Source organism: Hippocampus bargibanti, linkage group LG16 (assembly GCF_051943395.1).
Source record: "Hippocampus bargibanti isolate YZ-2025 linkage group LG16, ASM5194339v1, whole genome shotgun sequence".
NCBI classification, from domain to species: Eukaryota; Metazoa; Chordata; class Actinopteri; order Syngnathiformes; family Syngnathidae; genus Hippocampus; species Hippocampus bargibanti.
Window position 1 is genome coordinate 18,879,107 of NC_142749.1, and position 25,770 is coordinate 18,904,876.

At 55.3% G+C, this 25,770-nt stretch overlaps 3 protein-coding genes across 5 annotated transcripts; all 3 read right to left on the bottom strand.

Annotated features, from left to right (window-relative positions):
• Positions 1-56: 56 nt before the first annotated feature.
• LOC148886947 (A disintegrin and metalloproteinase with thrombospondin motifs 2-like) lies at positions 57-9,134 on the bottom strand. Of its 3 annotated transcripts, XM_089016333.1 has the most exons (25): positions 8,996-9,134; positions 7,773-8,125; positions 6,359-6,539; positions 6,096-6,274; positions 5,826-5,909; positions 5,605-5,758; positions 5,288-5,393; positions 5,054-5,197; positions 4,752-4,884; positions 4,534-4,647; positions 4,289-4,434; positions 4,132-4,224; positions 3,634-3,716; positions 3,410-3,543; positions 3,173-3,296; positions 2,937-3,017; positions 2,704-2,867; positions 2,477-2,636; positions 2,278-2,410; positions 1,993-2,200; positions 1,797-1,926; positions 1,313-1,387; positions 1,115-1,226; positions 443-647; positions 57-328 (listed from the first exon to the last, which is right to left on the bottom strand). In XM_089016333.1, exons 1-25 carry the CDS (start codon positions 9,066-9,068, stop codon positions 152-154), a joined length of 3,546 nt encoding a protein of 1,181 aa, XP_088872459.1. In that variant the 5' UTR covers positions 9,069-9,134; the 3' UTR covers positions 57-151. The 3 variants fall into 3 exon arrangements, with proteins under 3 accessions (XP_088872459.1, XP_088872458.1, XP_088872460.1); XM_089016332.1 differs by having other exon boundaries at positions 57-647; XM_089016334.1 differs by lacking the exon at positions 7,773-8,125 and having other exon boundaries at positions 57-647; positions 8,996-9,129.
• On the bottom strand, positions 8,710-17,596 carry tmprss15 (transmembrane serine protease 15). Its single transcript, XM_089016341.1, has 27 exons — positions 16,870-17,596; positions 15,974-16,095; positions 15,669-15,736; positions 15,079-15,218; positions 14,939-15,019; positions 14,523-14,642; positions 14,345-14,435; positions 14,163-14,272; positions 13,937-14,077; positions 13,717-13,866; positions 13,217-13,322; positions 12,983-13,139; positions 12,587-12,728; positions 12,411-12,500; positions 12,197-12,322; positions 11,937-12,080; positions 11,754-11,864; positions 11,558-11,681; positions 11,163-11,258; positions 11,026-11,075; positions 10,895-10,939; positions 10,636-10,780; positions 10,397-10,572; positions 10,181-10,276; positions 9,971-10,110; positions 9,837-9,894; positions 8,710-9,759 (listed from the first exon to the last, which is right to left on the bottom strand). Exons 1-27 carry the CDS (start codon positions 16,991-16,993, stop codon positions 9,644-9,646), a joined length of 3,069 nt encoding a protein of 1,022 aa, XP_088872467.1. The 5' UTR covers positions 16,994-17,596; the 3' UTR covers positions 8,710-9,643.
• A 148-nt stretch (positions 17,597-17,744) lies between these two features.
• On the bottom strand, positions 17,745-25,501 carry csf1rb (colony stimulating factor 1 receptor, b). The gene is made up of 22 exons (XM_089016342.1): positions 25,359-25,501; positions 24,633-24,902; positions 24,257-24,562; positions 24,047-24,183; positions 23,816-23,978; positions 23,480-23,753; positions 23,298-23,413; positions 23,119-23,227; positions 22,919-23,061; positions 22,459-22,562; positions 22,246-22,375; positions 21,622-21,723; positions 21,441-21,551; positions 21,238-21,376; positions 20,198-20,259; positions 20,028-20,113; positions 19,825-19,947; positions 19,613-19,724; positions 19,425-19,524; positions 19,236-19,356; positions 19,071-19,158; positions 17,745-18,238 (listed from the first exon to the last, which is right to left on the bottom strand). Exons 1-22 carry the CDS (start codon positions 25,402-25,404, stop codon positions 18,168-18,170), a joined length of 2,913 nt encoding a protein of 970 aa, XP_088872468.1. The 5' UTR covers positions 25,405-25,501; the 3' UTR covers positions 17,745-18,167.
• Between the last annotated feature and the right edge of the window lie 269 nt (positions 25,502-25,770).

Sequence of the window (25,770 nt, forward strand, 5' to 3'; positions counted from 1 at the left end):
TACAGCGTCTTGGTAGTGACGGAACAGAATTCATCACTTTGCTAACTTGCGCGGGATATTTGCGACTTTTTTTTATTGGACAAAACAAGGCCACGCAAATGGGGCCACTTTCCGAGCGAAAAGGAAACAAAAACCCAAAAGACAAAATGTCCTACAAGGCGCCGTGTTTGGGCCGGCGTCCAGACCTCGCCGGCGTCTTGTCCACAAGCTGCCGAATGCGTTTGTTTTGCGTCCGCTCCTTTCTCGGGGCCACTCGGGGGACAAAATGGCTCCGCGGGCCCCTCGGCCCGTCGGCGTCCAATCCCACGATGCCGTAGGAAACCTCGCCCTTCGGAGATGTCGGCGGAAAGGAAGACGAAGGTTGGCCCCTCCCGCTGGGCGTGACGACATCTTCAGCCGCCCCGAGCGAGACGGTCGGCGCCGTTTGGCCGGCGAGGGTTACCGCGGCAACAGAGGACGCCGGGGCGACGGTGGGCGTGGTCTCCGCCGAGAAAATGGGCGGCGCGGGCGTGGGAGCGACGGAGGGCGAAGGCTGCCCGTCGTCGTAATCCACGTAAATAAAGTCGGTGGTGCCTGGGGGCGGAGCCACGGTCCAAGCAGCGCTGCTGGGGGAGGGGCTTGGCTGGGGCATTCCTGTGGCGGACACGCTAAAAAAAAAACAACAAAAAGACCATTGCGAGCATGGACCAACAAAACGAAATCCATTATTATTATTATTATTATTATTATTATTATTACTGTATCTATCAGCTAGCCAGCTTGCTTTCTATCTATTTGAATTACTTTCGGGTTGAGTGAACGCTGGCGTCTGTGACTGCCGCTGCTCACCCACAGAAAAACTGATCCTGTGACTGTAAAGTGACCTTGAGAGTTTTGAAAGGCGCTTAGAAATGAAATGATTTATTATTATTACTGTATCTATCCGATAGCTAGCTAGCTTTCTATCTATTTGAGTTACTTCCGGGTTGAGTGAACGCTGGCGCGTGTGGCTGCCGCTGCTCACCCACAGAAAAACTGATCCTGAACGGTTCTGAAAAACTGTGTTAGCGAAATGGCAAGGCCAAATCGAGTCGTGATTGACAGGTCAATATGGCCGAGGTCGGTCGGGGGTCACCTGAAATTGCGGCAGGACTTGCAGCACATTTGTCTGTATGCGGCGTTGGCGCAGTTGCGGCTCAGCGATTCCATGCGGCAAAACGCCGAGCGGTCGCCGCGGCAGCGCTGCCCTGCAGAAACAACATCAGCGGTCAAGACGGCGTAGCGCAACCACAAGAACCGAAACCCAGCCGAAGGACTTTGGACTTTGCGCTACTTGAGGCGGTCTTGGCCAGCGGGACTTCCGTGTCGGATCTGGACAGCCATCGGACCGGGAAGTTCTTCGGGTCGCCTGCGCCGGAACATTAATAATAAGAATCATACATAGCTGACTAATGGCTAGCTATTTTCCGCTTGCTATTAGCTATCTAGCTAGCTTTCTATCTATTTGAGTTACTTCGGGGTGAAGTGAACGCTGGCGCGTGTGGCTGCCGCTGCTCACCCACAGAAAAACTTTATCCTGTGACTGTAAAGTGTCCTTGAGAGTTTAGAAATGACATGTATTATTATTATTATTATTATTATTATTATTATTATTATTATTATTACCTAGGTAGCTATTTTCTGTCTATTATCTAATCTAGCTGAGCATGCGAGCATGAATCTAGCTCTAGAATCTAGCCGGCTAGCTGTTAGCTAGCTGGCTAGCATTGTATCAATTATCATCACGTCAGGCGAGCGAGGGTGCAATTCAGGCTTACCGCCACACGGTGGCGCTCGGCAGGCGCGGGTGGAGACGGGCGGGACCAGGCTGCAGTTCCCCGAAGATCCGTCGGGGTGCACGCAGGCCACCCGCCTTTCCTGCGTGCCGTCGCCGCAGGTGACGGAGCACTACCGCACACAAGCCGCGTCATAGGAGCCCATAAGGCGCCGCCCCCGTGCGGGCGGACCCCTTACCGGCGTCCAGGGCCCCGCCCGCCACGAGGGCGGGCACGGGACCCGGCCGCAGGGCCGCTTGGCGTCCGGACGGCGCTCCTGGCAGAATTCGCTGTTGACGGAGAGGCGCCGCCCGCCGACGGAGACCAGCTGGCATCCCACCCAGCGCCGCTGCCACCCGACACGACCGCAGGAGGCGCTGCAGGCCTCCCAGCCACCGCTCATCCAACTGATGGGCGAGGAGCAGGAAGCGGGTCGTAGTCGGGCGACGGGCGACGGCGCGGACGACCTGGCCCCGGACGTTACCGTGGCGGGCTGCAGACGTCCGGGTTGCAGCTGCGCGTGATGGCTGTGGGTTTGCGGATGTTGGAGCAGAAGGTCCTCTGGACCATCACGCCGTCCGCCTTGCGTCGGCATCCAAAGCGGGTGTACTGCTTCCCTGCCGGGCGCCAGACGTGCGGGTGGAGTCGCGTTCCCTCCAGACGGCCAACGGGCGGCGCCGTACCTCCGCCGCACGACTCGGAGCACGCCGACCACTGCTTGAGGGCCCACTCGTAAAAGACGCCGTCCTCCTGCACCAGGTTGGACTCCAGAGACGAGCGCAGGTGGTCCCGGATCACGTACTTGTAGGAGACCGTCACCTTGGCGTCGCCGTGCGAGCGCAGCTGACGGGGAGAGCGGTTAGCTTCTCACGACGCCGGCGGGCGGACGGACGGACGAGCGCCCGCTCACCATCAGGACCGCGGCGTACTTGAGCGGCCCCTGGGCCTGCAAGGCCTCGCCGTCCTCGCTGTGCGTGTAGCGCCAGGCCACGCCCATCTCCACCAGGGTGCGCGACGTCGGCGCCGCGTCGTCGCCGTTCAGGAAGAGGCGACCGCTCTCCTGGTTCATCAACGCTAGACGGGCGAGAAAAACACGCCGTGATCCGGGTCGGCCCGGGACCCGGTCTCACGAGCCCCGCCTACCGAGGACGTGGGGGGTCCTGCTGAACTCCTGCACCAGGAGGTGTCGCGCTCCTCGAGGAATCTCCAGGATCTTCAGGTAACCTGCGAGCGACACAGACGGCCGCCAATCCACATGATTGGCGCTTTTGTTCGCCATTTTGATTTGAAAGTGAACTTCAAGCAGGCGTCTATTGATTGATTGATTGATTGAGTGACTGACACGCGCAACGAAAAGTCGCCCATGGTCTTCAGCTCACCTGTTTTGTTGGCGCTACGAGTCAAGTTTCCTTTGACCACGCGACAGCGCGAGTGGTCGCCGCCGCACACCCCGCATCGGTCTTCCTGGCGGTCTGACGCGATCTCTCCATCGCAGCCCACGTGCTGCGCGGAGACAAGGACAAAAGGGGGACAAGCGGAGACAACGGACCCCCGTCCGAAGGAGGCCAGAATGATGGAGACGCGTCACCGTGAGGACGACGAGACCGGATAAAGACCTCGCACTCTCCTCGCACGCACACGCTGTGGGCGTCGTCGTACGAGCAAAGCGTCCCGTCGTGCGCCGCCCTCTTCATGGAAACCTGGACTCCCGTCTCGTTGGAGCGGCAGAACAGGTTGCAGCGCTCGTCCGCTGACGGAACACCGACGTCGTCAAAGACAGTCGCGAGTGAGACCGTCTGCGCGACTGCGCGACTGCGCATGTTCATGTGTGTGTAATTACGGTCAACATGTTCCACAGGCAGCCAGCGGTGTTTTTTTCCCTCGTGCTCAAAAGACTCATCCCAGACGGCGCACTGTTCCGCCCTGAAAGACAACACAGGCCAAGGCATTCCAGGTTATTCCAGGTCATTTCAAGTCAATCCAGGTCAGTCCACGACATTCCAGTTTATTCAAGGTTATTCCAGGTCAGTCCTAGTCATTCCAGGTCAATCTAGGTTATTCTAAGTCAGTGAAGGTTATTCCAGGTCAGTCCTAGGTATTCCAGGTTATTCCAGGTCAGTCCAAGTCAATCTAGGTTATTCCAAGTCATTGCAGGTTATCCCACGTCAGTCCAATGCATTCCAGGTTATTCCAGGTCATTCCAGGTCAGTTCAAGTCATTTCAGGTCATTTCAAGTCAATCCAGGTCAATCCAGGTCAGTACAAGGCATTCCAGGTTATTCCAGGTCAGTCCAAGGCATTCCGGGTTATTCCAAGTCATTCCAGTCTTACTCACTCACCTGAAGTCAGTCATGGGAGGACACCGGGGTTGTTGGTTACACAGTTGAAACTCAAAACTGTTTCCAAAGCAGGTGCGCCCCCCATTGGCCGGCCTGGACACAGCAAGAGAAAGCGCCTCTGATTGGGATCGAAGGACGGCCGCGTTGAAAAACCTACGGTGGGCTGTCGCAGTTCCTGGAGCGGATCCGGACGCCGCCCCCGCAGGTCCTGGAGCAGTCGGCGTAGGCGCTCCACGAGCTCCAGGCGCCATCCTGTCTCAGGAGGTTGTCCGTCAGCGTGATGCAGGATCCTTTGAAGCAGTGCTGAGGAAGACGCAGACGTGCGCCACGAGGGAGACGGTAGTTGTCAGTCAGAGCGCCGGTCAACTGCGGCCAGGTCGGCGGCGGCGGCGGCGGGCTCACCAGGCCGGGTCCGCACGGCGTCCCGTCCAGAGGCGGACCTTTCTTGGATCTGCAGAACAAAGGATGGTTGTTGTCGCTGCACCACAGCTGCTGGCAAGGCTGCGTGTTGGGATACTGACAAGAACATCAAATAGACCAGCGTGGAACATAAAGAGACCGGCCAGCCGGCAACCGCGACTGGACCGGAAGACTCAAAGGAGGCGAACGTCAAGACTTACGGCTTTACAGGTTCCGTATCCGGGTCCAAAGTCAAAGCTGCACTGCTGCTCCATGGAGTACTCAAAGCCTGGCAAAAGGGGCGGAACGGGCCAGTCGGGGCTGAACGGATCATCTCGGAGACAGTCGTATGTGCTGGTCGGGGACACCGGAACGGGACGCAGAAAAGGAAGGGAATCGGGACAATTCCAAAGGACAAAAATGGTAAGTGAAGGGCCCAGGAAGGGGACGGACACGGGGAGGAAATGGACTAAGCCGAACAGAAAACGGACAGAGGATTTGCGCAAGTGTGGGGTGGCCTTACGGCAGGTACTTGTGCAGCTCACTCCAGCTGCACCTGGACCAGTGGTAGCGGTAGAAGGTGGCCTCCACTTGTGGAGACATGATGCTGCCCAAGTACACGTCATCGTCACACTCGTTGACCTCTCCGTCGTGCTCCATTCCCAACCTGAACGGGGACACGCGGCAATCGAACGCTCACGCTAGCCAGGGCAAAGCGGCGCCGCCTTGTTTGCGATGGCGTGTTTGTGTGCCTCACACGTGTCCAATTTCGTGCGCCGCCACGAAGGCCGAAGAGAATCCGTCCTCCAAGACCAGGACGCAGCTCTGGTGCATCTTACACATTCCGGTGACGGGAGCGTAGCCTGCGAGGAGCATGAAGATGAGCGGCGCATGACGCCCAGCGGTCCGCTCCGCGGGCTCCAGGCGCTTTTCGCGACGGGGATGGCGGAAATGGCGACCTTGGCATTAGTCATATCGGTATTTGCATTCCGTCAGCAGTAGGCCAAGTCTTAGCGGAAGCGGCCTTAGCAGACATTAGCGAGTCGCACAGTAGTCTGGAGCTAGCATCGTTACCTAGCATGCCGGAGGGTCCAAACTCCCGTCTGCTCAAGTAGACCAGGTGGTCATGCTGCTGGTTGGGGCTTTGCTCCCTCTGCTGGATGTAAGACCAGCCGCAGACGTTCTCCAAGCTTTTCTGGGCATTGCCCACTGAGATGAGCTCCTGCGACTGGTTTGAAAAGTCTCACAGTTAGTGATGGCTCATGATATTCTCGACCGGGGCAAATCCGGAGTACCTTGGAAGGAGACAGCATGATGATTCGGACCAGAACAACATTGATGTTGGCGCCCAGGGACTGATCCTGATAGATCTCGTTCACCTGCAACACATTGGTCCCAGCCTGAAGGATCTGCTGCAACGTTTCACGCTCCAGTTTCTTCTATAAGCTTGATGAATGCAACTCAGAAAAGACTGGACTTGACTTGAAAGTTCAAGGTCAGGACAGGGCACATTCTTATGACTCACAGACACGTGACCTAGTCCCACCTGCGGCGCGTCCACTTACGATGTTCATAAAGGTGAGCAGATATTTCTGGATATGTTCTTGTCCGTGGAAAAGAAGTACGGAATAATCCACGGCGAGCAGGACCTCTATGTTGAACATATCCGCCTCTTCGATGTAGCGCCGCCGCCGAGCCGAGCCAGACCGGGACGTCAGCGGATCCGAGGAACCCGAGAGACGTTCTGAAGAGACAGTAAAAATCTTGGATGAGAGCCAAACAGGTGTCGCGGTGTGACCGAGCGTCTAGGGATAAGAATTCTTCTGACCTCGCAGAAAGTCAGCGGTTTGGTTGACCGCCCGTTGTTTGGACTTGATGGCGGCGGACGATGGGTAAACAATGTGTGGTCGTCCTCCCTGGTCATCTTCACTTTCACCTTGGCCTCCCTGGCCCGAACGCCGGAGCGGCTCAATGAAAAACTCCTCCTCGGCCGTTCGGATCATCCCAGCCTGCCCACACGTACATGACCTTACTCAACTCTCGGGACCATACTGGGTCAAAGGCCACTCGACTGAGAATTGACATTTTCCATGGGAAAGGGCATTGACCAGATCCGCATTGGTCATCGACCAGTTTTCCTGAAGATCTCCTAAAGATCTACTGACGGTTCCCCGATAATCGTCCGAATAACTACTGACCTAGATCAGAAGAGCTCCCCAATATGTGCTGTGGATGACGGCAAGGTCAACTGAGGAGTGTACTTGTAACCTCCATAAATGCTAGCGCAGGCCCACTCTACGGAGCCTTTTCCGAAAGTCTACTGCAGATGTGTTTGTGGAGGACCAAACAAAGATCTCACGAGGATCGACTCGGCATCCACTAAGACCTGCCAACGTCTGTAGGTGGTGCCTTAAAGAGTTACTGTGGAGGGTCTGCTAAAGGTCCACAGAGGGTCAAGAAACAACTGAGACCGGCTGCAGAGGTTGTGCTATTGCGGTTGGACAGACAAGACCGAGGGGAAGCTTGCCAATTGCCTTTCAAAATAAGAGTCCTTCCCGTGCAAGTGTGTGCGCAGCTCATTCCTTTCAAGCAGTCTCATCTTTCCATGACATCTGGATCCCATCACAGCCAGACGTTGAAGCCAGCGCGTCCGTCCCATGTGCACGTGGCTGCTGCTTTTTACAGCCCCCCCCCCCCCCCCGTTCCTCTGCTCTCTCATTCCACACATCTTACAGCTAGCTAGCTAGCTATCTGACATTTTGACTCCCTAGTTTCCCCATCGAGGATCACACAAATTAGCATGCGATGACGGCCAGCGCTGACAGAAGCACTGATGATCTGGTCTCAATTTTCTGGTCTAAGACGTACTATAGTGTGTTATCTGGGCCCGTACGGTCGGACCCGCGACTATTGCGCGAATGGGAAGGGGTGGGTTCGCAAATGCTAACTGCATTTTACCCTGTTCATTTCTGTTCTCTTGACTCTCCGACTTCACTTAATACTTGTCCATGACGTGAAGCTGAACTTTAGAGAGTACTACTCAATACTCGGTATGGTATTACGCCATCCGACAAGAGCATCTGATTCTGGTTTTGTTACTAACTGCGCTAAATGTGTCACTAACATCAGTGTGTGAGTGCGAACTGGCTCACGGTTGCGTTACATTAGTGACGGCAATAGTTAATTTGCTAATGAGCGCGCGGTTAGCTTGGCCGGCAGCGTTAGGGAGAGGTTCCACCCACCAGTCCATCACAGTTGCTAAGAGCGACGGCCGCATCCTCCAGGCCGGACACGCCCCCTGCGTAGAAGCAGCCGGCGTCTCCGATTGGCTCCGAGCGCCCAAGTCCGGCGTCGTTCCACCAGTCCACGGTGGCCCGGGGGGCCACCAGGCGACGGTTGGCACGCAGCCGCAGGTGCAGCTCCCGTCCAAAGACCGTCACGTTGTAGAAGACCTCCGGCTCGGAGGTCCGCGTCGCCTGACGTTTTCCACGGTGCGGCGACTGGGTGGAAACGTCCGCGGGCAGGAAGCGGCCACGCGAGTCGGTTCGGATCGGACGAACCACGCTGAACTTGGACAAACCCTCATGGAGGGAATCTGAGAAAGGCAATCCATCATCTCATTGACTGTAGACTTTTCAAACAGGACAAAGACAATCTTCACCTTCTTCATCCACCATCTTTTTTTTTAATAAGAAACCTCGTCCAGCACATGAACAACCGACGGTGCCTTGAAAAAAAATCAATGCAATCCATCCCGACTTTTTCAAATGCCAGAACACAATCAATCACCTCATTGATCCCTTTTCCAGCTGTCACAGGCAGACCTTCCAGCGCACGATTTGCGGTCTGGAAACTTGTTGGAAGGCTACGACCGCAGCTCTTATTAGTGAAGATCCACGGCGCCACTTTTTTTTTCTGGAGTCTTGGTCGGGGGTTGCGTCCAGATTTAAGCGACACAGCTAAATACCATTGACTGAATCTTGGGCGAGAGTCCGTCTCGCATACGGTCCTAATTGCATCTCTTCTCCATGTTTGCGAGAAAACCCAAGACCAGTTCCTGCAAGAGTGTGCAGCTAAGCCCCCCGTCCCCAAAAACCAAATGATAACAAAATGTCCTCTGGCAACTTGTCAGACTTGAAGTTCAAGGAGGATTGAACACACACACACACACACACACACACACACACACACACACACACACACACACACACACACACACACACACACACACACACACACGCTCGGTCGGCACATTACATCTTGACCAAACGTTCTAGGACATAATCAAGCTAATCAATTGAACACACTTGTCTATAAAGATGATTGGGATTCTGACACTTGCACCGTTGATGAATCAATCAGGTCAAAGCAGAGTCTTGACACTGCAAGTTGAGGATCTTGTACCAGATCCACTCCACTATGGACCAAGTCGTCTCGACTCCAATGACATGCGGGACTCGCTTACCTGCGCTGCGGCCGCTGACGACAGAGACGACGGGCGCAAAAACAAGCAACAGCGCGCACACTAGCAAGTCCATGTCTTCATGTCTTCACGCGTTCACTTCTTTGTGCGCTCATGTCCCCGCCACTGACTTTCACCGAGTATGTGTGTGTGTGTGTGCGGTTGCGCGTAGTCAGGCAAGAGACAAGTCCACCCGACCCGACTCGACTCCACCCACACGCTGTTCTGTGCAAGTGCGCGTCGCTCCGAAAACAGCGTCCAAGTTGGCAGGAAAGAAAAGCGTCACGTGACAAAATAACTTTGCACACATGGATTTTGCACCACAGCCAATCAGAGCAGCCGGAGTTGGGGGGGTGTCATCGGTCGTCGCGGCATCTGCGCAGAGTCGGAGGACGAAGAGGAGGAGGGCGAAATGGAAGATCAAGAGGAAGAGGAAGGACAGGACGTTGAGGAGCAAGAGGAAAAAGTGGAAGGAAAAGTGGACCTTCATGGAGAGGAGGACGAAGGACAGGAAATCAAGGAGCAACAGGAAAAAGTGGACCTCCATGGAAAGGAGGAGGAAGGACCCGAAGTCAAGGAGCAACGGGAAAAAGTGGAAGGAAAAGTGGACCTCCATGGAGAGGAGGAGGATGAAGAGGAGGAGGAGGATCATCACGGCAACAAGGAGGAGCGCCGCGTCTCCGCGATCCAGGCGACGAAGGCCGAGACTCTGGCGTAGACGCCGGGCCGCCCGGGCCGACCGCAACCCATCCCGAAGGACGTGACACCTGTCAGCGATTGACGGCACAGGAAGTGGATTGCCGAGCGAGGTTCTGCGAAACGCAAGCGCTGACGAGAAGCTCACCAATCACGGTCCAGCATCCCCCGTCCTCCTCGCACATGAGCGGACCGCCCGAGTCGCCCTGTGCGCAAAAAGTCCCGCAGTGAACTCTCAACTCCCTTGCGGACGTCCGACGCAAGGGAGTGCACGCTGATCACCTGACACGAGTCCACCCCGCCTTCCGGGAAGCCTGCGCATAGCATGCTGGACGTGATGTTGTACTCAGCCAAGGCGCGCTGGCACGAGACCCGGTCCACCAGAGGGACCTCGGCCTCCTGCAGAATGTCCGGAAGAAAACCTGCACGCCGTACACACGCCAATGAACCGGCAGGGAAACAGTCGGAGAGACAGACGGCAAGTTGACTGACCGTCCTCAGCCTGTCGTCCCCAACCAGCAATCCAACATTTCCTCCCGGTTGGGAACTGGTGACCAGTTTCAGGGAGACACACCGGCTGGATCAAATCTGTTGCACACGCACAGGCGCACCTTGAGAGCATGGTTCAGGTCCATTCGTAGCTCGTTCCAGGTCTCCAGACCCCAAGTCAACTTGGAAGTCGACGCGTGGACTCGTGTCCGGTCATACCGGTGAAGTTGGCGGGCGCGCCGAGGCGCATCAAGGCCACGTCGGCTTGCTTGCTAAGTCTGTTGTAATGCGGGTTGACCAGCACGGCATCGATTGGGAAGGAGTTCGCGTCGCCGACGTGGCTCTGAGACCTGACACCCAACTTGGCCGACCAGCGGGCGAGGGGGCGGTCCTTCCTGTCAAAGACATCCGACTTGTCAATCACCCAAGAGCGACCGCCATTGGCTGGGCCATCTCACCCGTAGACGCAGTGGGCGGCAGTCAGCAGCCAGCGGCGACCGAGCAAGGCGGCGCCGCACACGTGGCGACCGTTCCAATGCAGCGACGCCATCCAGGGCCACGCCCCTTCTGCAGCGTCCGACCCGCCCACCACTCGGACCTCCCCTTATTTGGGAGGAGAAGGAAATCACAACTGGTTCGACTCTGTAGAATCCAAACTTTTTTTTTGCCAGCAAAAACTGAATTTGCATCCGGTTCTCCGCAGTTTAGCGCTCTTACCGTCTCTGGCAACGGTGTCATTGGCGACAAAACGAAGGCCGCAAGCTGAAAGAGAAAGGCAACTGACGATTATGTGATAATGGGATCCTACTGAAAACAGTCTTGAGGACAGGAAGAGTGCGGATACCCACGCTGGTTGTTACACCGGAGGGAAACCACGCGCTGGCCGGGACATCCGTCACTGAAAAACAAGCGAGCGGCAACCGTGGCACTCTGTTGAGCATCGCGTCGACTCTTGGCGGGTTCTACAAAGTTTGCAGCCAGTCACCTCACGTTGGATTCCAGACTTCCGTTTGCGGTGACTTGGACACTGGCGTAAGGGGAGTCTCCCGGCACGGCAGGCGGCAGAGTCACCACCCCAGACCTGGTCAACGACAATGGGTGACAAGACCCCCTTCCCAAGTTAACAGTTTGTATTTGGACGGACAAATCGGACCCTGCGGTCGGTCTCTCCGTTGACCGGGCTTAGTAGGGCCAGCTCTGCCTGACTGCCAGGAGGACTTCTCGCAAGTTTTGTAGGTAGCGAGTGGTCCGACGGGTCTCGGGAGTCGACCCATCACCCATTTGCGTGTCTTTGCTAACGAGAGAGTCTACCTTAGTGGCCACTGACGGCGCAGGTCTTACAAGAGACCAACCCGTATGGAGGGTCCAGGAAGAGTCTACCTGTATCCCAAGTAGCGGCAGGTGAAGCGAGACAGGCGCGGGGTCCAGGTGTCCGCGCACACCGTAAACCGAGAGGCGCCGATCTGAAACCGGAGACGGCCGGAAGTGGCGGCCTGCAGCACAACTGAGAACGCGCGTCTGCGCTAAGTACTCGGTAGTCTCAACGGGACCAAATCGCTTTGGGCGCAACGCTCACCACAGTTGGCTTCATCGGAAGCGTCGCCGCAGTCAACCTCCGTGTTGCACTGGCGGTTTTCCGGGATGCAACCGCCCGTTCTGCACTGGAAGTGCTCCGGGGGGCACGGCTCTGGTTTTGGCACAGAAGAACAAAGACCCGTCAACCCGATAGCGGGCGTTTGATGAGAGTAGCGGACCTCACCTGGAGACCCCAAGTCGACCCCGGAGGTGAAGTTGGCTCTGAAGCCCCGTCCGCTTCCCGAGCTGTCCGTGAAGAACCACACCGTCACCCGATTGCTCGTTGAAAACAAGTCACGGGCGGGGCCGCCGTCGCCGGTCAGAATGGCTACGAGAGGCGACAAGACAACACATATTCCCTAATGCGCAACGCCGCTCCTCACTGGGAGGTCCCAGGGCGGCTGGCGTCGGGCCACCGCCGTGATAATCCGACACGCGGCTCACCCAGCAAAGTGGAGTTGGGCCCCACCCCGTCGCGGACCTCCACCACGTCGTAGTTTTCTTCCACATCCAAGTCCAGGAAGTGGACTTGGATGTTTCGACCCGGCACAGTGCGGAGCGTCCACTTGCCTGCGGGAGCAAAGGTAAACGGGCTGATCGGATCTCTTGGATAAGGTCTAGCTTCTGGCTCGGGAGCCGTTCCCTTGGCGGCTCTCACAGCGAGCTCCGTTCCCATAGGAGTGCGGGTAATTTGGCGAGCTGAAGGTGGAGTTGGGCTCCCACACGTCCAAAGGACCGCCGCAGTCCGCTAGCCAGAGGAGAGGGCGCCGTCAGTTTTCTGTTCAGGCTTTCACGCTGTCCCATTCCGGCCCAGGGTCGGGGGGCCACGCTCACCCGGCATGGTGGGCGCCACGGTTGGAGTGGGCGCTAAGGTAGGTTCGGGCGGGGCGGGTCCGCAGGGCTCGGATGTCAACGTGATGTCGTCCAACGCGATGTCGTTCTCCATGCCGCCTCGCTTCAGAGCTTCGAACACAACCTGCGCACAGCAGACCGGGCGCGGATCCCGAGTGAAAACCTGGTCTGCGGAAGGTGGAAATCCATCGGAAATGGGTGCGTTTCCAAGAGGCCACAATCATAGCCCTTTGGAGTCTTTGGAAAATCAGTCCCAAATCGGAGTCAAATAAGGTTGAATCCAGTAAGAAGTTGGAGGGTCAGTCGGTATCCTGCTTGAAGTCGGTCTGAACTCACCTCGACATTGGAAACCAGTTTGCGTCGTGGAACCGCTCTCACCTGTGAGGCGTTGGCGGAGCTGAGCGGGACTTGTCCATAGTTCCAGTTGTCGCCATAGTTCCCCTCCCTGTGGAACGCCACTGTGGCGAATTCGCCTGGAAGCGCACCGAGCAGCAACACTTGAAGACGGTGGACATCTTCTCCGAACATGTGATACCTTCACACACGAGTACTACTCAGATCCGAATGCACAGCTTTCAATCATCTCCTCGTTTGTCCAGTGTCTTTTTTTACCAAAAACGGAGACACATTGGCTTCGCGAGCGCAGTCAAAGGCAGGCTGCGCATCCTGAAGCTCTTCAGCCATTGGCCGGGACTCAGAGGGGTTACCAAGTAGAAACCTGAGTCGGCAAACACGGCGGATTAGCACCTATGCTAACACCATGCTAAGAAGTCAACCCGGCACTTGAGTTTGTCTTGACAAAAGAGCTGTTCAAGGTGCAGATCTTGTCCTTCAACTTGTTTTAAGGGCAAACAAACCTGAAGTCAATCCCGATACTGATTTTGATATAGAGCCGAATTCAAGAGCTTTCCCGCAACCTGATCCAAGACATGTTGCGAGATTTCTTCCAGGATCACCTTTGGAACCAATACCGGCTCCAGTTTCAGACTTGATGCAGAAAATGCGCTTATCCTCCATCCAATTCAAGACCGACTCCAGACGTTGGTATCGGACTTGATGTGAAACGCGACGGCCAACGTGAGTTAACCACAGATAAGCAGAAGCAAACCGACCCGTTGGGGTTCCGAGTGTGTGGTCCGCGCTCGGACCAGTGAGTGGCGGGAACGTGGCGCCTCTGCTTCGAAGCCAGTCGCCGTCGTCTTGGTGGTCCTGCCTCCAGAAGCAAAAACCGCGCTCAAACGTACACGAGAGCTTCTCCGAATCTGAAAAACAGCAACAGACTGACGGACGCCGCTTTTGCCGCGGAGGATTGACAGGTCGCGGCTGAGGCACCCGTGAGCGCCGAGAGGTCGCCGGCGCCGAAGGTGGCGTTGAATCTCGACGCGTCGTCAAGGTGGTCTGAAGAAAACTCAATCGTGGATTGGTGGGTCAGAAGCCACACAGTCCCGGGTGGGGTGGGACCAGAGAACTCGGCTGCGATCGAAGAAGGAACGATGACCATTCGGGACCCCAACCTGATACTGGACTGGATCCAAGATCCGGCGCCAGCTCTCCTGACCTGCCAAGGTCTTGTCAGCACCGAGTCCTTCGTAAAGTCTCACAATGTCGACACCCTCTCGACTTTCAAACTCGTGAAAGTTGACCTGAACGGAAAATCCAGTCTGGACCCTGAAGGCAGTAACGAAAAACATGGATTGGTCGCCAATCTTGTGCTTGATCTGCCCGGTGTGCTTTTGGGACCTGATGATCCAGCGGCAGAATCCGCCTTTGCCGGATGAGGCGAACCATCCCGATGGGCCGCGCAGCAAAAAGTGGCCGTCGCAGGTCGTGGCTGTAAAAAAAAAAAAAGGAGGACGGCGTTGTCACGGCAACAAGCGAGCGACTCTCGGGCGAGCGACATGGAAGGTAAGGCGCCGACCGCAGCGAGCGGCGTCTTCGTCGGACGCGTCGGCGCAGTCTTGGATGCCGTCGCAAAGCCGCTCGGCGTGGACGCAGGTGGACGAGCGGTCGCAGGAAGCGTGGAAAGGAGGACACGTGACTGGGTCGGGGTACAAACAGGAAATGAGGCGTTGATGACACTCGGTCGGCCATTTTACATGTCGCCTGTTCTGATTCGTGGCGCGCAGGCAGTCTGATTTCTGACTTTTAACTCAAAATTCCAACTTTTAAATCAGAATTCCGACTTTAAACTCAAACTTTTGACTTTAAACTCAAAATTTTGACTTTTAACTCAGAACTCCGATTTTTCATATTCCCTCGCTTCATGAAAAAAAAATTAATTTGGCGCGAATAGGTCGGTCATTTCATTAATAATGATGAATCCGACTGACTCACCTGGTACGGGCGTCGCGGTTGGCGTGCAGGCGGTGGGTGTGGCCTCCGGGGTGGGCGTGGCCTCCTCCTGGCTCTCCATCTCTGCGGGAAGGTGTCATGAGGGGTCGTGACCTCGGAGCTCCGGCGGGCCCGCAACTCACCCGTGATGCGGACGCTGTCCGCGTCCACCGCCAATTGGCCGCCGCTCTCCCGCAGGCCCGCCTTCATCTGCTGCTCCGCCTCTTGCCTCTCCACCCTCGCCGTGAACCACAGGTCAAAGGTCACCAGCACGCTGCCCTCACTGAGTCAGCATGCCACCGATAATGAAGATGATCTCAGTGATGAATAATCAATAAGTGCGTTCAATCATCACCGGGCAGTGTGTGATCAAGTAGCAATTGTTAGCGACCAATCAATACATTTTTTGGAGCAACTGATTATCAAAAGGAGTCAACGTGCTCCACGATGAAAATGTAAAAAATGTATTCAATTACCAATGATCAAACCAAACTGTTGCTCATCAATACATCCTGATCAATCGGGATTTAACGATCAAGATGTGCAAATAATAATAATAATCCATCTTCGCAGTAATTATCATTAATCAATGTGTTCAATAGAAGAGCGTTCAGCAAAGCAACAATCAATGATATTGGCCAAGGGTGTTTGATCAATTTTCAGGCGCGCTGATTGAACCGATCGTCGTTCACGATCAATCGGGTCTCGTGAATTGCGTCGGCGACGTCCTCACGTGAATGCCACCACGTCGCACGTGACAAAGCGCCTGCTGAGCCCGCCCCTTCTGAAGGCCTCGCGTACCTGTCGACCAATCACCAGTCAGCCTGGTGGCCCGCCGGATGGCGAGGCTCGCCTGCTCGCTCGCCCGCCCGCCCGCTCACTCTCGCTCGCCCGCCCACTCTCTCTGCTTGCCCGACTGACCGCTCGCTCGCTCGCCCACTCACTCTCGCTCATTCGCCCGCTCACCCTCGCTCGCCCATTCTTCCTTGCCCGCCCGCCCACTCGCATGCCTAGTCGCTCGCCCACTCGCCCGCTCACCAGCCGCTGGACGTCATAGGCCAGCGCCTTGAAGGCGGCGCTGCTGCTGTTGCGCAGATCCGGGCCGAAGCGGGCTCCGTGCGTGATGGCCATCTCGCCGCGGAGCCCCGCCCCCTCCGCATCTGAAACGCCCGTCACTCATTAGTGTGAGCTGGCTCGGGGGTCAAAAAATGTTTGTTAAAAAATCAATCACTTCCCACAGATACCACAAGAGGGCTCCAAACCCCAATCGCTGTGGAATTGAAACTCTCCAACTCACTTCAACATTTCCTCTTCTTCCTTGATGCCACAAGATGGCAACAAAGCACCCATTTTGGGTCCAAATTAACTCATTCGCCGCCATTCCCGAATTTGTTTGGGTTTTGTTTCTTCACGCTTGGGTGCCGATAAAGCGCTAGCTATAGCCTCTGGAAAGGTTTTTATCTGTTCCACAAGGGGGCGGCATTTCCTGTTTTTCCATGTTAGCGCTTTGTTCCAGCTTCAGCTCTTATTAAAGCGCTACATCAATCAATATGTATTGCATTGTATTTTGGACATCTGCCCCCACTTCAAGCTCATATAACTCCAGCCCCATATCACTTAGGAATTAACTATTGATTTCTGATAAAAGCATAGAATCTAAGGGTTTTTACACAGAATTTGATATTTATGTGGTCGCAAAACTCAATATTCTGTGGTTCCTGGAATTCAAGTAACAATGACAAAAACCCTGGCACCGGAGTGGACACATCATCCGGCACTGAATGAGTTAAAACCGGCATTGTTCCATGACACTTTATCCAAAATGAAACCCTTCAGCCCACTCGGACCGAGTTCCTTGACAGCAAGACGTCACAAGATGGCGGCAAAGTCAAGCTTTTGTGGGACGGCAGGTTAGGATGGACGGAGGGACTCACCCGGCGGCGCCGCCGCCGCTTGGGCCCACATTAGCGCCGTCAGCGCGGCGCAGCACAGCAGCAGCAGCACGCACAGCGCCACCAGCAGGAAGGTGAAGGAAGAACGCCCGAGGCGTCCTTGCATCCTGGACACTCGCGCGGCCAAGCCGCAACCTGACAAATCCAACGGAGGATCCGATCGATCGATCGATCGATCGATCGGATTGACGGATGACGCGACAATTGGTCGAAGCCTCAAATCCAACTGCAAACAAGTGACGAAAAGGACAAAAGGTCAAAGGTGAGCCAGACGTCGAGCATTTGTGAAAACGTGCAAAAGGAACGACTTACTTCCCTGCAACTTCTCAGCTCCCGAACGTTTTGAGCGTGAGAGGAACATTTGCCGTCTTTTTATCCTCCTCGATAAGAACGCCGTCAACGCCTTTCTTTGTTTGTTGTTAGCCGTCCGTCGCGTGCCAAAGAAAGTCCAGCGGCAGTAAACGTGTCATATTATTTCCAGTGGATTATTATTAATGCAGCCCAAAAGTCCAAGAGGGCAACCTGAGCAAACAGTCATCAAGCCATAAAGCATCCGCTAATCAACGGCAAAGATGGCATCTTTTAGCCTCACATGGGAAATAAAAGGACATCTTTTTTTGGGGGGGCCGGGGGTCACTCCCAGTTGAAATTGAATGTGATAATGAAGCTGGAAAAATAAGGCCGTGTATTCAGTGCTATAGAAAAAAAATGTTTTCTAGACTTGGAACGGATTAAAAACAATGACATTGATTATAATGGGAAGTGGTGTTTTGGTTTTCGAACAAATAGGTTTTCTTCACCCCCCCCCGCAGTTGAAATGTAATGTGAGAATGAAGCTGGAAAATTATGGCTGCGTATTCAGTGCTTTGAAAAGGTTGTTTTATAGACATGGAATGGATTAAAAACAATTGACATTGATTATAATGAGAAGTGCTGTTTCGGTTGTGGAACAAATAGGTTTTCTTCACTCCGCAGTTGAAATGTAATGTGAAAATGAAGCTCGGAACAAAGGCTGCGTATTCAGTACTTTGTAAAAAGTTGTTGTATAGTCATGGAACAGATTAAAAAAAAAATACAGTGATTATAATGGGAAGTGGTGTTTCGGTTTTGGAACAAATAGGTTTTTAAACAGGTTTCTGGAACAGATTATGGTCAAAAACCAAGGTACCACTGTATATGGAAAACACCCTTCATTGGGGGTACGCTTTATACACCGGAAAATACGCTAGCTAGCTAGATGCTAACAAGTAATTTGATTTGAATCTGATTGTACGAGAGCCTCAGGACAGCTGGTAAATGTTCTTTGTTGGCGTTGTCATCTTGATGGACTCCTGCTCTTGGGCGTCCCCTTCTGAAGACACAAAGACGCAGCAGGTCAAAAGACGGCAAGCGCACTTTCAACCTTTCTTGCTGGGGTGCCGATAAAGCGCTGGTCAGAGCTCTGGCAATGTTTTTTCACTTCCAGCAGGTGGCAGCATTTGCCTTTTGTCCATGTTAGCGCTCTGTTCCAGCTTCAGCTGCTGTGAAAATGCTATAATAATAATAATAATAATAATAATAATAATAATACATTTCATTTATCAGTGGCTTTCAAAACTCTCAAGGTCACTTTACAGTCACAGGATGAATTTTTCTGTGGGTGAGCAGCGGCAGCCACACGCGCCAGCGTTCACTCAACTGGGAACAACTCAAATACATCAAGTTAGCTAGCTAGCTAGCTAATAGATAAGTAATAGATAGCTGGCTATCTAACTAGTTAGACAGCTAATAGATAGCTAGCTAGGTAGCCAGCAATGGTGACCCAGTTCAACCAGGAATAACTCAATTAGATCACGTTAGCTAGCTAGCTAATAGATAACTAATAGCTAGCTAGCTAACTAGTTAGACAGCTAATAAATAACAAATAGATAGCTAGCTCGGTAGCCAGCAACGGTGACCCCGTTCAACCGGGAATAACTCAAACAGAAACCAATATGGATCTATTCTATTGAATTTTGTACATCTGCCCCCACTTCAAGCTCCGATAACTCCAGACGCATACAACTTAGCAATTAACTCTTTTTGTGTGATGAAAGAAGAGCATCTAAGGTTTCTTAAGCTGCGTTGAATGTTGATGTCATCCTAAAAGTCAATATTCTGTGGGGCCTGGAATTCCCGTGACAATGACAAAAAGAGGCAGTCACCTGGCTCCACCCCTTTTAGGGCGTCTCCAGCGTCCACTTGTTCGGGGTCTTCATCGGCCCCTCGCTCGTCAATGTTTTTGTACGTCGCCTTGATCGCCAAGCAGGAAGCCGTCGAAGCGTCAGTCAGTCCAACGTCGCGCCGGCGCGATATCGGCCGAGCCTCACCTGAACGCCGCGCCCGCCCCGATTGGCGGAGGGGAGGAGCCGTTCCATCAGACGACCAATCATTTTGAACGTCGGTCGCTCCGTCGGCTCCAAACTCCAGCACGACGTCATCAGTCGGTACCTGAAAACCCGATCGGTCAACCGCCGGCGGGTCGGACGGACGGACGGATCGGAGGGGGCGGGGCTCACATTTGGGGCGGAGCAAAATCGGGCCTGTCCATGTGGCGGCCATCTTTGATCATCTTGTAGAATTTGGTATCCACGGCGACGTTGGGGTAAGGACTCTTCCCTGAAAGGGGAATAGGCGGAGGTCAAAGGTCGCCCGGAACGACGCACGCCCCCCCCTCCGCCGAGGAGCGATTGGTCGCCGGGCTTACCGAGGGAGAAGATTTCCCACAGCAGGACGCCGTAAGACCAAACGTCGCTCTGCACCGTGTAGACGCACTGGAAAATGCTCTCGGGCGACATCCACTTGACCGGCAGACGTGCCTGTCAACAATAAGAACAATAACTAACATTTGCAATGGCGCCGGGCGTTTGTGCGATTGGTCGCTTCGCTTGGCCTCGCCCTCCTTCCACCGCCACTGACGTTTCCTTGCACGATGTAGCTGTCGTCGTTGCGGATGTCGCGCGCCAAACCAAAGTCGCAGATTTTGGCAACGTGGCGCTCGGTCAGCAGCACGTTCCTGGCTGCCACGTCTCGATGGATGCACTGAAGCACACGCGTGTGCACGTCGCATGACCGCATGCACGACATCCGTGTGCGTGTGCGTGCGAGTGTGTGTTTGTTACATTTCGTGTGGACAGGAAGTCCAAACCCTGAGCCACTTCGTATGAAAACTTCATCAGGTCACTCACACACAAACTTTGCTCCACACCTGAAGGACACACACAGGAAGTCAAATCTGAGGCTGTGTGTGTGTGTGTGTGTGTGTGCGCGCACGTGTGTATTTGTGTGTTACCTGAGTGGGAAAGGATGGATTGCATTTCCTGATATTGGGAACAACATGAAATCCCACTGTCACTGCAGCACAAAATTGGACGGACACACACACACACACACACACACACACACACACACACACACACACACACACACACACACACACACACACACACACACACACACACACACACACTTTAGCACCATCAAAACATTGAAACAACAATTATCTAGCTATCCAGCTATCTGGCTTTCTCGCTAGCTATCTGGCTAGCTGTCTCACTACCTATCTGGCTAACTACCTGGCTGGCTATCTATTACCTATCTAGCTGAATAGCTAGATAGCTATCTGGCTAGCTAACTAACTGGCTAGCTAGCTAGCTATCTGGCTAGTTGTCCAGCTAGCTAGCTCTCTGGCTAACCTGGTTGGCTATCTATTAGCTATCTATTAGCTATCTAGCTGGATAATAATGATAATAATAATACTAATCCTAATACCACTACTACTACCACTAATAATAATAATAATAATAAAAATACATTTCCTTTCTAAGCGCCTTTCAAAACTCTCAAGGTCACTTTAGTCACAGGATAAGTGTTTTCTGTGGGTGAGCAGCGGCAGCAACACGCGCCAGCGTTCACTCAACCCGGAAGTAACTCAAATAGACAGAAAGCTAGCTAATAGATAGCCAGCTAGATAGCTAAAAGAGAGCCAGCTGGGTAGTTAGCCAGATAGCCAGCTAGACAGCTGGCCAGATCGCTATCTAGCTACATAGCTAATAGATAGCTAGCCAAGCTATCCAAATAGCTAGCGAGACAGCCAGACATCTATCCAGCGAGATAGCTATCTATTAGCTAACTATTAGCTAGGTGTGACTGTCAAGTGACCTTGAGAGTTTTGAAAGGCGCTTAGAAATGAAATGGATTATTATTATTATTATCATCAATATTATTATCAATGTGACGGACACGTATGCAAAGTAGTAGAAGAAGAAGAAGAAGAAGAAGAAGAAGAAGAAGAAGAAGAAGAAGAAGAAGAGGAGGAGGAGGAGACGGCACCTCCTGAGCCTGACGTTGGAGTATTTGGCGTCGCGCTCGCCCGGCTCCACGCCGAGCGCGCCCGCCGCAACACGCCGGGCGCGCAGGAAGTTGAGCAGGTCGCCGTGGAAACAGTACTCGGTGATCATCAGCACGGGCCCTGCCAGGAGAGGCGACGGGCGGTTTGCGGGCGAGCGAATGCGGGTGAGCCGACGCGGGCTAACCTCCTCGCGTGCAGGCCCCCAGCAGGTTGACGATGTTGTGGTGGTAACCCAGATGGCTGAGGATCTTCAGCTCGCACATCAGCGCCTCCCGCTCCTCCGAGTGGGCGCTCGCTGCGGGGTCAACGTGGCGGCGGGGTCAACGTGGCGGTTCAAGTGCGCCCGCCGCCGGCTTGCCGCTTACGTTTGAGCATCTTGACGGCCACCCGCGTTTCCTCCGTGCTGCCGAGGCCGTAGGCCGTGGCCTCCACCACCTTCCCGAAGGCCCCCGAGCCCAACACGCCGCCTAGTGCAGGCACGGATTATCGGTAGTATTAGCTATCTAATAGCTCGGTGGCTAGCTTCCTACCTATATGAGCTACGTATTATTGGATTGGATTTGCCTTTATTAGTCTCGCAGTGGAGAAATTTACATTTCACAGCAGCAAAGTGATAAAAAGTGTTATTGTTAGCTATTAGCTTGCTAGTTTTCTATCTATTTGAGGTACCTATTATGATTATTAGCCATCTATTAGCTAGCTAGCTAGCTTTCTATCAATTTGAGGTACGTATTATGATTATTAGCTATCTATTAGCCAGCTTTCTATCTATTTCAGTTACTTCCGGGATGAGTGAACGCTGGCGCGTATGGCTGCCGCTGCTCACCCACGGAAAAACTTATTCTGTAACTGTAAAGTGACGGAGAGTTTTGAAAGGTGCTCATAAATGAAATGTATTATTATTGTTATTATTATTATAAACCGCGGCGGGAGGGACCGGGGTGAGAGTGGGGGTCAAAGGTCAACGGCGGGCAACCGGCGGCGTTTACCCAGGCGCAGCTTGTCTCGGGGAAACTCCCACTTGAGGTGGTTGTAAGGCAGGAGGGCGGCGTCCACCACGGTGTAGTTGTTGTCCGAGCAGCTCTCCACGATCTTCCAGCGGATCTCGTACTTGGGTTGCTGCGTGGCCCAAAAGCGGCGCAAAAAAAGCGGCCATGATGACAACGGCGGCGAAGGAGGCGCGTCGGCGACCACCTACGGACCCGTCGGATCTTCCACACCAGGAAGGCGATGAGTAGGAGAAAGGCGGCCAGCGCCGAGGCCAGCGCCGGGGGCGTGGCCGCCACGCTGCCGGAATTTGCCGAAACTGAAACAAGCGGACACAAGAGCTAGCTCGCTATCTAGCTCGGTATCGGTTGGAGTATCAAGTACTAATAGCTATCTTTTCGCTGGCTAGTGGCTAGCTGTTTGCTGGCTAACGGCGATCTGTTCACTGGCTAGTGGCTAGCTATTTGCCGCTAGCTATTAGCTATCTATTCGCTAGCTATTATGGTATCTATTCACTAGCTAGCTAGCTTTCTTATCCTGTGACTGTAAAGTGACCTTGAGAGTTTTGAAAGGCGCTTAGTAATGAAATGTTTTATTTATTAGTATTATTATTCTTCTTATAAGAAGACAAAAATGTCACACGGCAGACAAAAAACACTTTTTTTTGGCACTTACAGTGGAAGACGTGTCGCGAACGTCCCACGCTATTGGTGGACACGCACCCGATGGTGATGTCATCATCCAGCGGCTGCGGGAGGGCCAGCTGTTGCTTAGGCTCCGCCCCCTCCTCGAGGCGATCGGCCGCAACGTCGCCGCACCTGCGCGGGGACGTCCCAAGTGAGGCGGAGAAGGAGGACGGCCCCCCGGGGACTTACGTTTGGACCAAACCGCGGCACTGGGCCCATTGCAGGGTGGGCGGGGGGAACCCTGAACCGCTGCAGGTCAGGGTGCCGTTCTCCAGCGTGATGACCGCGCTCGGAGCGCCTGCGTGGCAAAAAATAAATCAATCAATCAATGGCCTCGCCGCTCACGGGGAAGGCCGAGGGTTTCTTACGGAGAACCCGCAGGTCAAAGGTGAAAGCGCCGCTGACGAGGGCGTTGGCGTAGCGCAGGGCGTAGACGCCGCTCTCCTCGTCGCGCACGCGGCGCAGCAGCAAGCTAGCTCGCGACCTGCAGGCGCAAACGTCGCCATCTTGGGAATTCTTTCAGCGAGTAGGAAGTCGGGGCGACGCTAACCTGTAGCCTTCCGCCGCGCCGCTTAGCGCGTGCGGCGCGCTGCGGTTGGCCAAAGTGGGCGTGGTCCATTCCAGGCGCCCAACGGGGGGGTACGCTTCCACCGTCACCGTCAACGCCACGTCGCCGCCGCGGAGCACCTCCAGCGCGCTGCTAACGTCGAACCGCCGAGCCTGCGCGGCGTCCAAGCTCAGGTTAGCCAGCACCTGGCGCTCGCTAACCTCGGCGCTGGCGTTCGCGGCGCGCCGCTCCACGAAGGCCGTCAGGAAGGGAGCGTCTGCGAAAGGGGGACAGGCGTGACGTCCCGGCCGCGCCGCGGCGCGATCGCCTGGGCTTCACCTAAAACGCGGAGGCGGGCCGCCGCCGTGGCGTTGCCGGCCTCGTTGCTCGCCGCGCACACGTAGCGTCCGCTCTGCCGCGGGCCGACGGCGTCCGCGCTCAGCGTGCTGTTCAGGTAAAAGCGTCCGGCGACGTAACGCCGGCTCAGCGTGATGTTGGGAGCCTGCGGGCCGGCGCCAGACCAGGCGTCAGAGCGGCGGCGGCGCCGGCGGGAGGGCGAGCGAGGCCCACCTGGACTTGGGGGTGCGTCCAGGTGACGCTGTAGATGAGGGAGGGGTTGCTGGTCACGCACGTCACCGCGAAGGCTTCTCCCGCCACGCGGAAAAACCGGCTCTGGTTCAGGGACACCTCAGGCGGACGACGCTGTCCTGAACCCACGCCAGACCACCAATCAATACGGACGATTGGGTGGGGGAGGGGCGTGCGGGGCGGCCTTCTCACTGGGCGTCACGATGAGGTGCAGCGTGTCGGACGTCACTAGCGTACCGTTGGCGCTCCGAGCGCTGCAGACGTAGCGTCCGTTGAACTTGCGCTCCACTCTGTGGATCAGGACCCCCGCGCGAGGATCCGCGCTCACCTTCATGCCGGGGGGCAGGTCCCGCCCCCCGGGCCCCTCCTCCTTCGCCCGGAGGGTCAGGTTGCTAAGCGACGGGTCGGTCGGCAGGCAGCGGAACAGGAAGTCTTCGCCCTCCTTGACGTCGGGGGCGAAGCGAGGCGTGACGAAGACGTCGCCGGACCGGGTCGGATCTGGGGGGACCGTTCGGGGGTCGGTTCGCCGTCGGAAAAGCGGCACGATCCGGCGGACCGACCGGCTCACCTCGGACGTAGAGGTGCACCGAGGCGTGAAGGCGCCCGAGGCCGCGCTCGGCGTACCGGCAGCGGTACGTCCCGGTGTGCCTCGGTCGGGCGTGCCGGACCTTCAGCAGCCCGCCGCGCGACAGCGACGGCGAGTGGAAGGCCGTGCTGGACCAGCTCAGGGACGCGTTGCCGCCGCAGCTCAGGCTGAACGGCGAGCCGGCGCTCAAAACCGCCTCAGACTGGTTCTGGATGGGTTGAGAGTTCAGTCGGATGGATGGAGGGATCAAATCTGGGGGGACAAACATTGACCGCGGGTCAGGACTGCTGGCGGCCGACGTCCGTCGGCATGCCTGGTAGCCCCACCAAGTGCGTCCACGTCGGTTCGGGAAGCCCGAAACACATTTCTGTTGACGTGACGCTTGCGTTTCCGCAAGGTAGCAAAAAAAAAACTGAAGTGAAAGCAGAAGCGCAGAACTTTGCTCGTTGCTCCGACGACAAAAGAGGAAGAAGACCAGGCGCCGTCCTCGTCCCGATCGGGAAAAATCTTCTTGGACGACAATGGAAGATTCCAAGCCGAAATATGTTGGAAAGCGACACGTTGGAACGCCGACACGCCAAGGTGGCGCTAGCTCCGCCCACTGGCGACGCATTTGTCTCCGAATGCGACGGGTTCTCGAACGGCGCCGACGTCAAAAGGCCATCTCGGGCGGACCGCCAAAGTCCGCCACTCGCTCGGCTTTCTTACCTTGGCCGTAGACAACCGCGAGCAGGAGGAGAGGCAACGCCGACATCTTCTTCTTCTTCTTCTTCTTCTGCTGACTCACTGACAGGCGCTGGAGCGAGCGGCGCTTTTGACTTCCCGATCGGCGCTCGGCCCGCCCCCTCTGACCCCCGACCCCCTCGCCACTTCCCTCCTCGAGTAAGAAAAAGGGGCCCGGATGTCCCAGGAGGTCCTTGGACACTTGGCCCAGACCCGGCGGTGGCGGCTTTCGGGCTTTGCGCGACCGTCCCACCCTCGTCCCACCCCCGGTGACCCCTGGTGACCTCTGGCGGGCCTTCTCAAACCTTGGATGGCATTGAACGCCCAGCGACTGCGGAGGTCCACGAGTGGTCTCCGAGGGCCCTCAAAAATCTCAAAGTGGGGGGTCAGGGGTCAG

What these genes read in the sequence shown, in the direction of transcription:
- tmprss15 (XM_089016341.1), bottom strand. Translation starts at nt 16,993, where the DNA reads ATGCAAGGACGCCTCGGGCGTTCTTCCTTCACCTTCCTGCTGGTGGCG. An exon ending in CCTATGACGTCCAGCGGCTG is followed by an intron (nt 15,737 to 15,973) that starts GTGAGCGGGCGA and finishes ATTGGTCGACAG; the next exon opens with GTACGCGAGGCCTTCAGAAG. An exon ending in GGGATGCTGGACCGTGATTG is followed by an intron (nt 9,760 to 9,836) that starts GTGAGCTTCTCG and finishes AATCGCTGACAG; the next exon opens with GTGTCACGTCCTTCGGGATG.
- csf1rb (XM_089016342.1), bottom strand. Translation starts at nt 25,404, where the DNA reads ATGTCGGCGTTGCCTCTCCTCCTGCTCGCGGTTGTCTACGGCCAAG. An exon ending in TGCCGCGGTTTGGTCCAAAC is followed by an intron (nt 23,062 to 23,118) that starts GTAAGTCCCCGG and finishes GTCCCCGCGCAG; the next exon opens with GTGCGGCGACGTTGCGGCCG. An exon ending in ATCCATCCTTTCCCACTCAG is followed by an intron (nt 20,114 to 20,197) that starts GTAACACACAAA and finishes TGTGTCCTTCAG; the next exon opens with GTGTGGAGCAAAGTTTGTGT.
- LOC148886947 (XM_089016332.1), bottom strand. Translation starts at nt 9,068, where the DNA reads ATGGACTTGCTAGTGTGCGCGCTGTTGCTTGTTTTTGCGCCCGTCGTC. An exon ending in TGCTCACCTTTATGAACATC is followed by an intron (nt 5,910 to 6,095) that starts GTAAGTGGACGC and finishes AATGTGTTGCAG; the next exon opens with GTGAACGAGATCTATCAGGA. An exon ending in GATACGGAACCTGTAAAGCC is followed by an intron (nt 4,648 to 4,751) that starts GTAAGTCTTGAC and finishes TGTTCTTGTCAG; the next exon opens with TATCCCAACACGCAGCCTTG.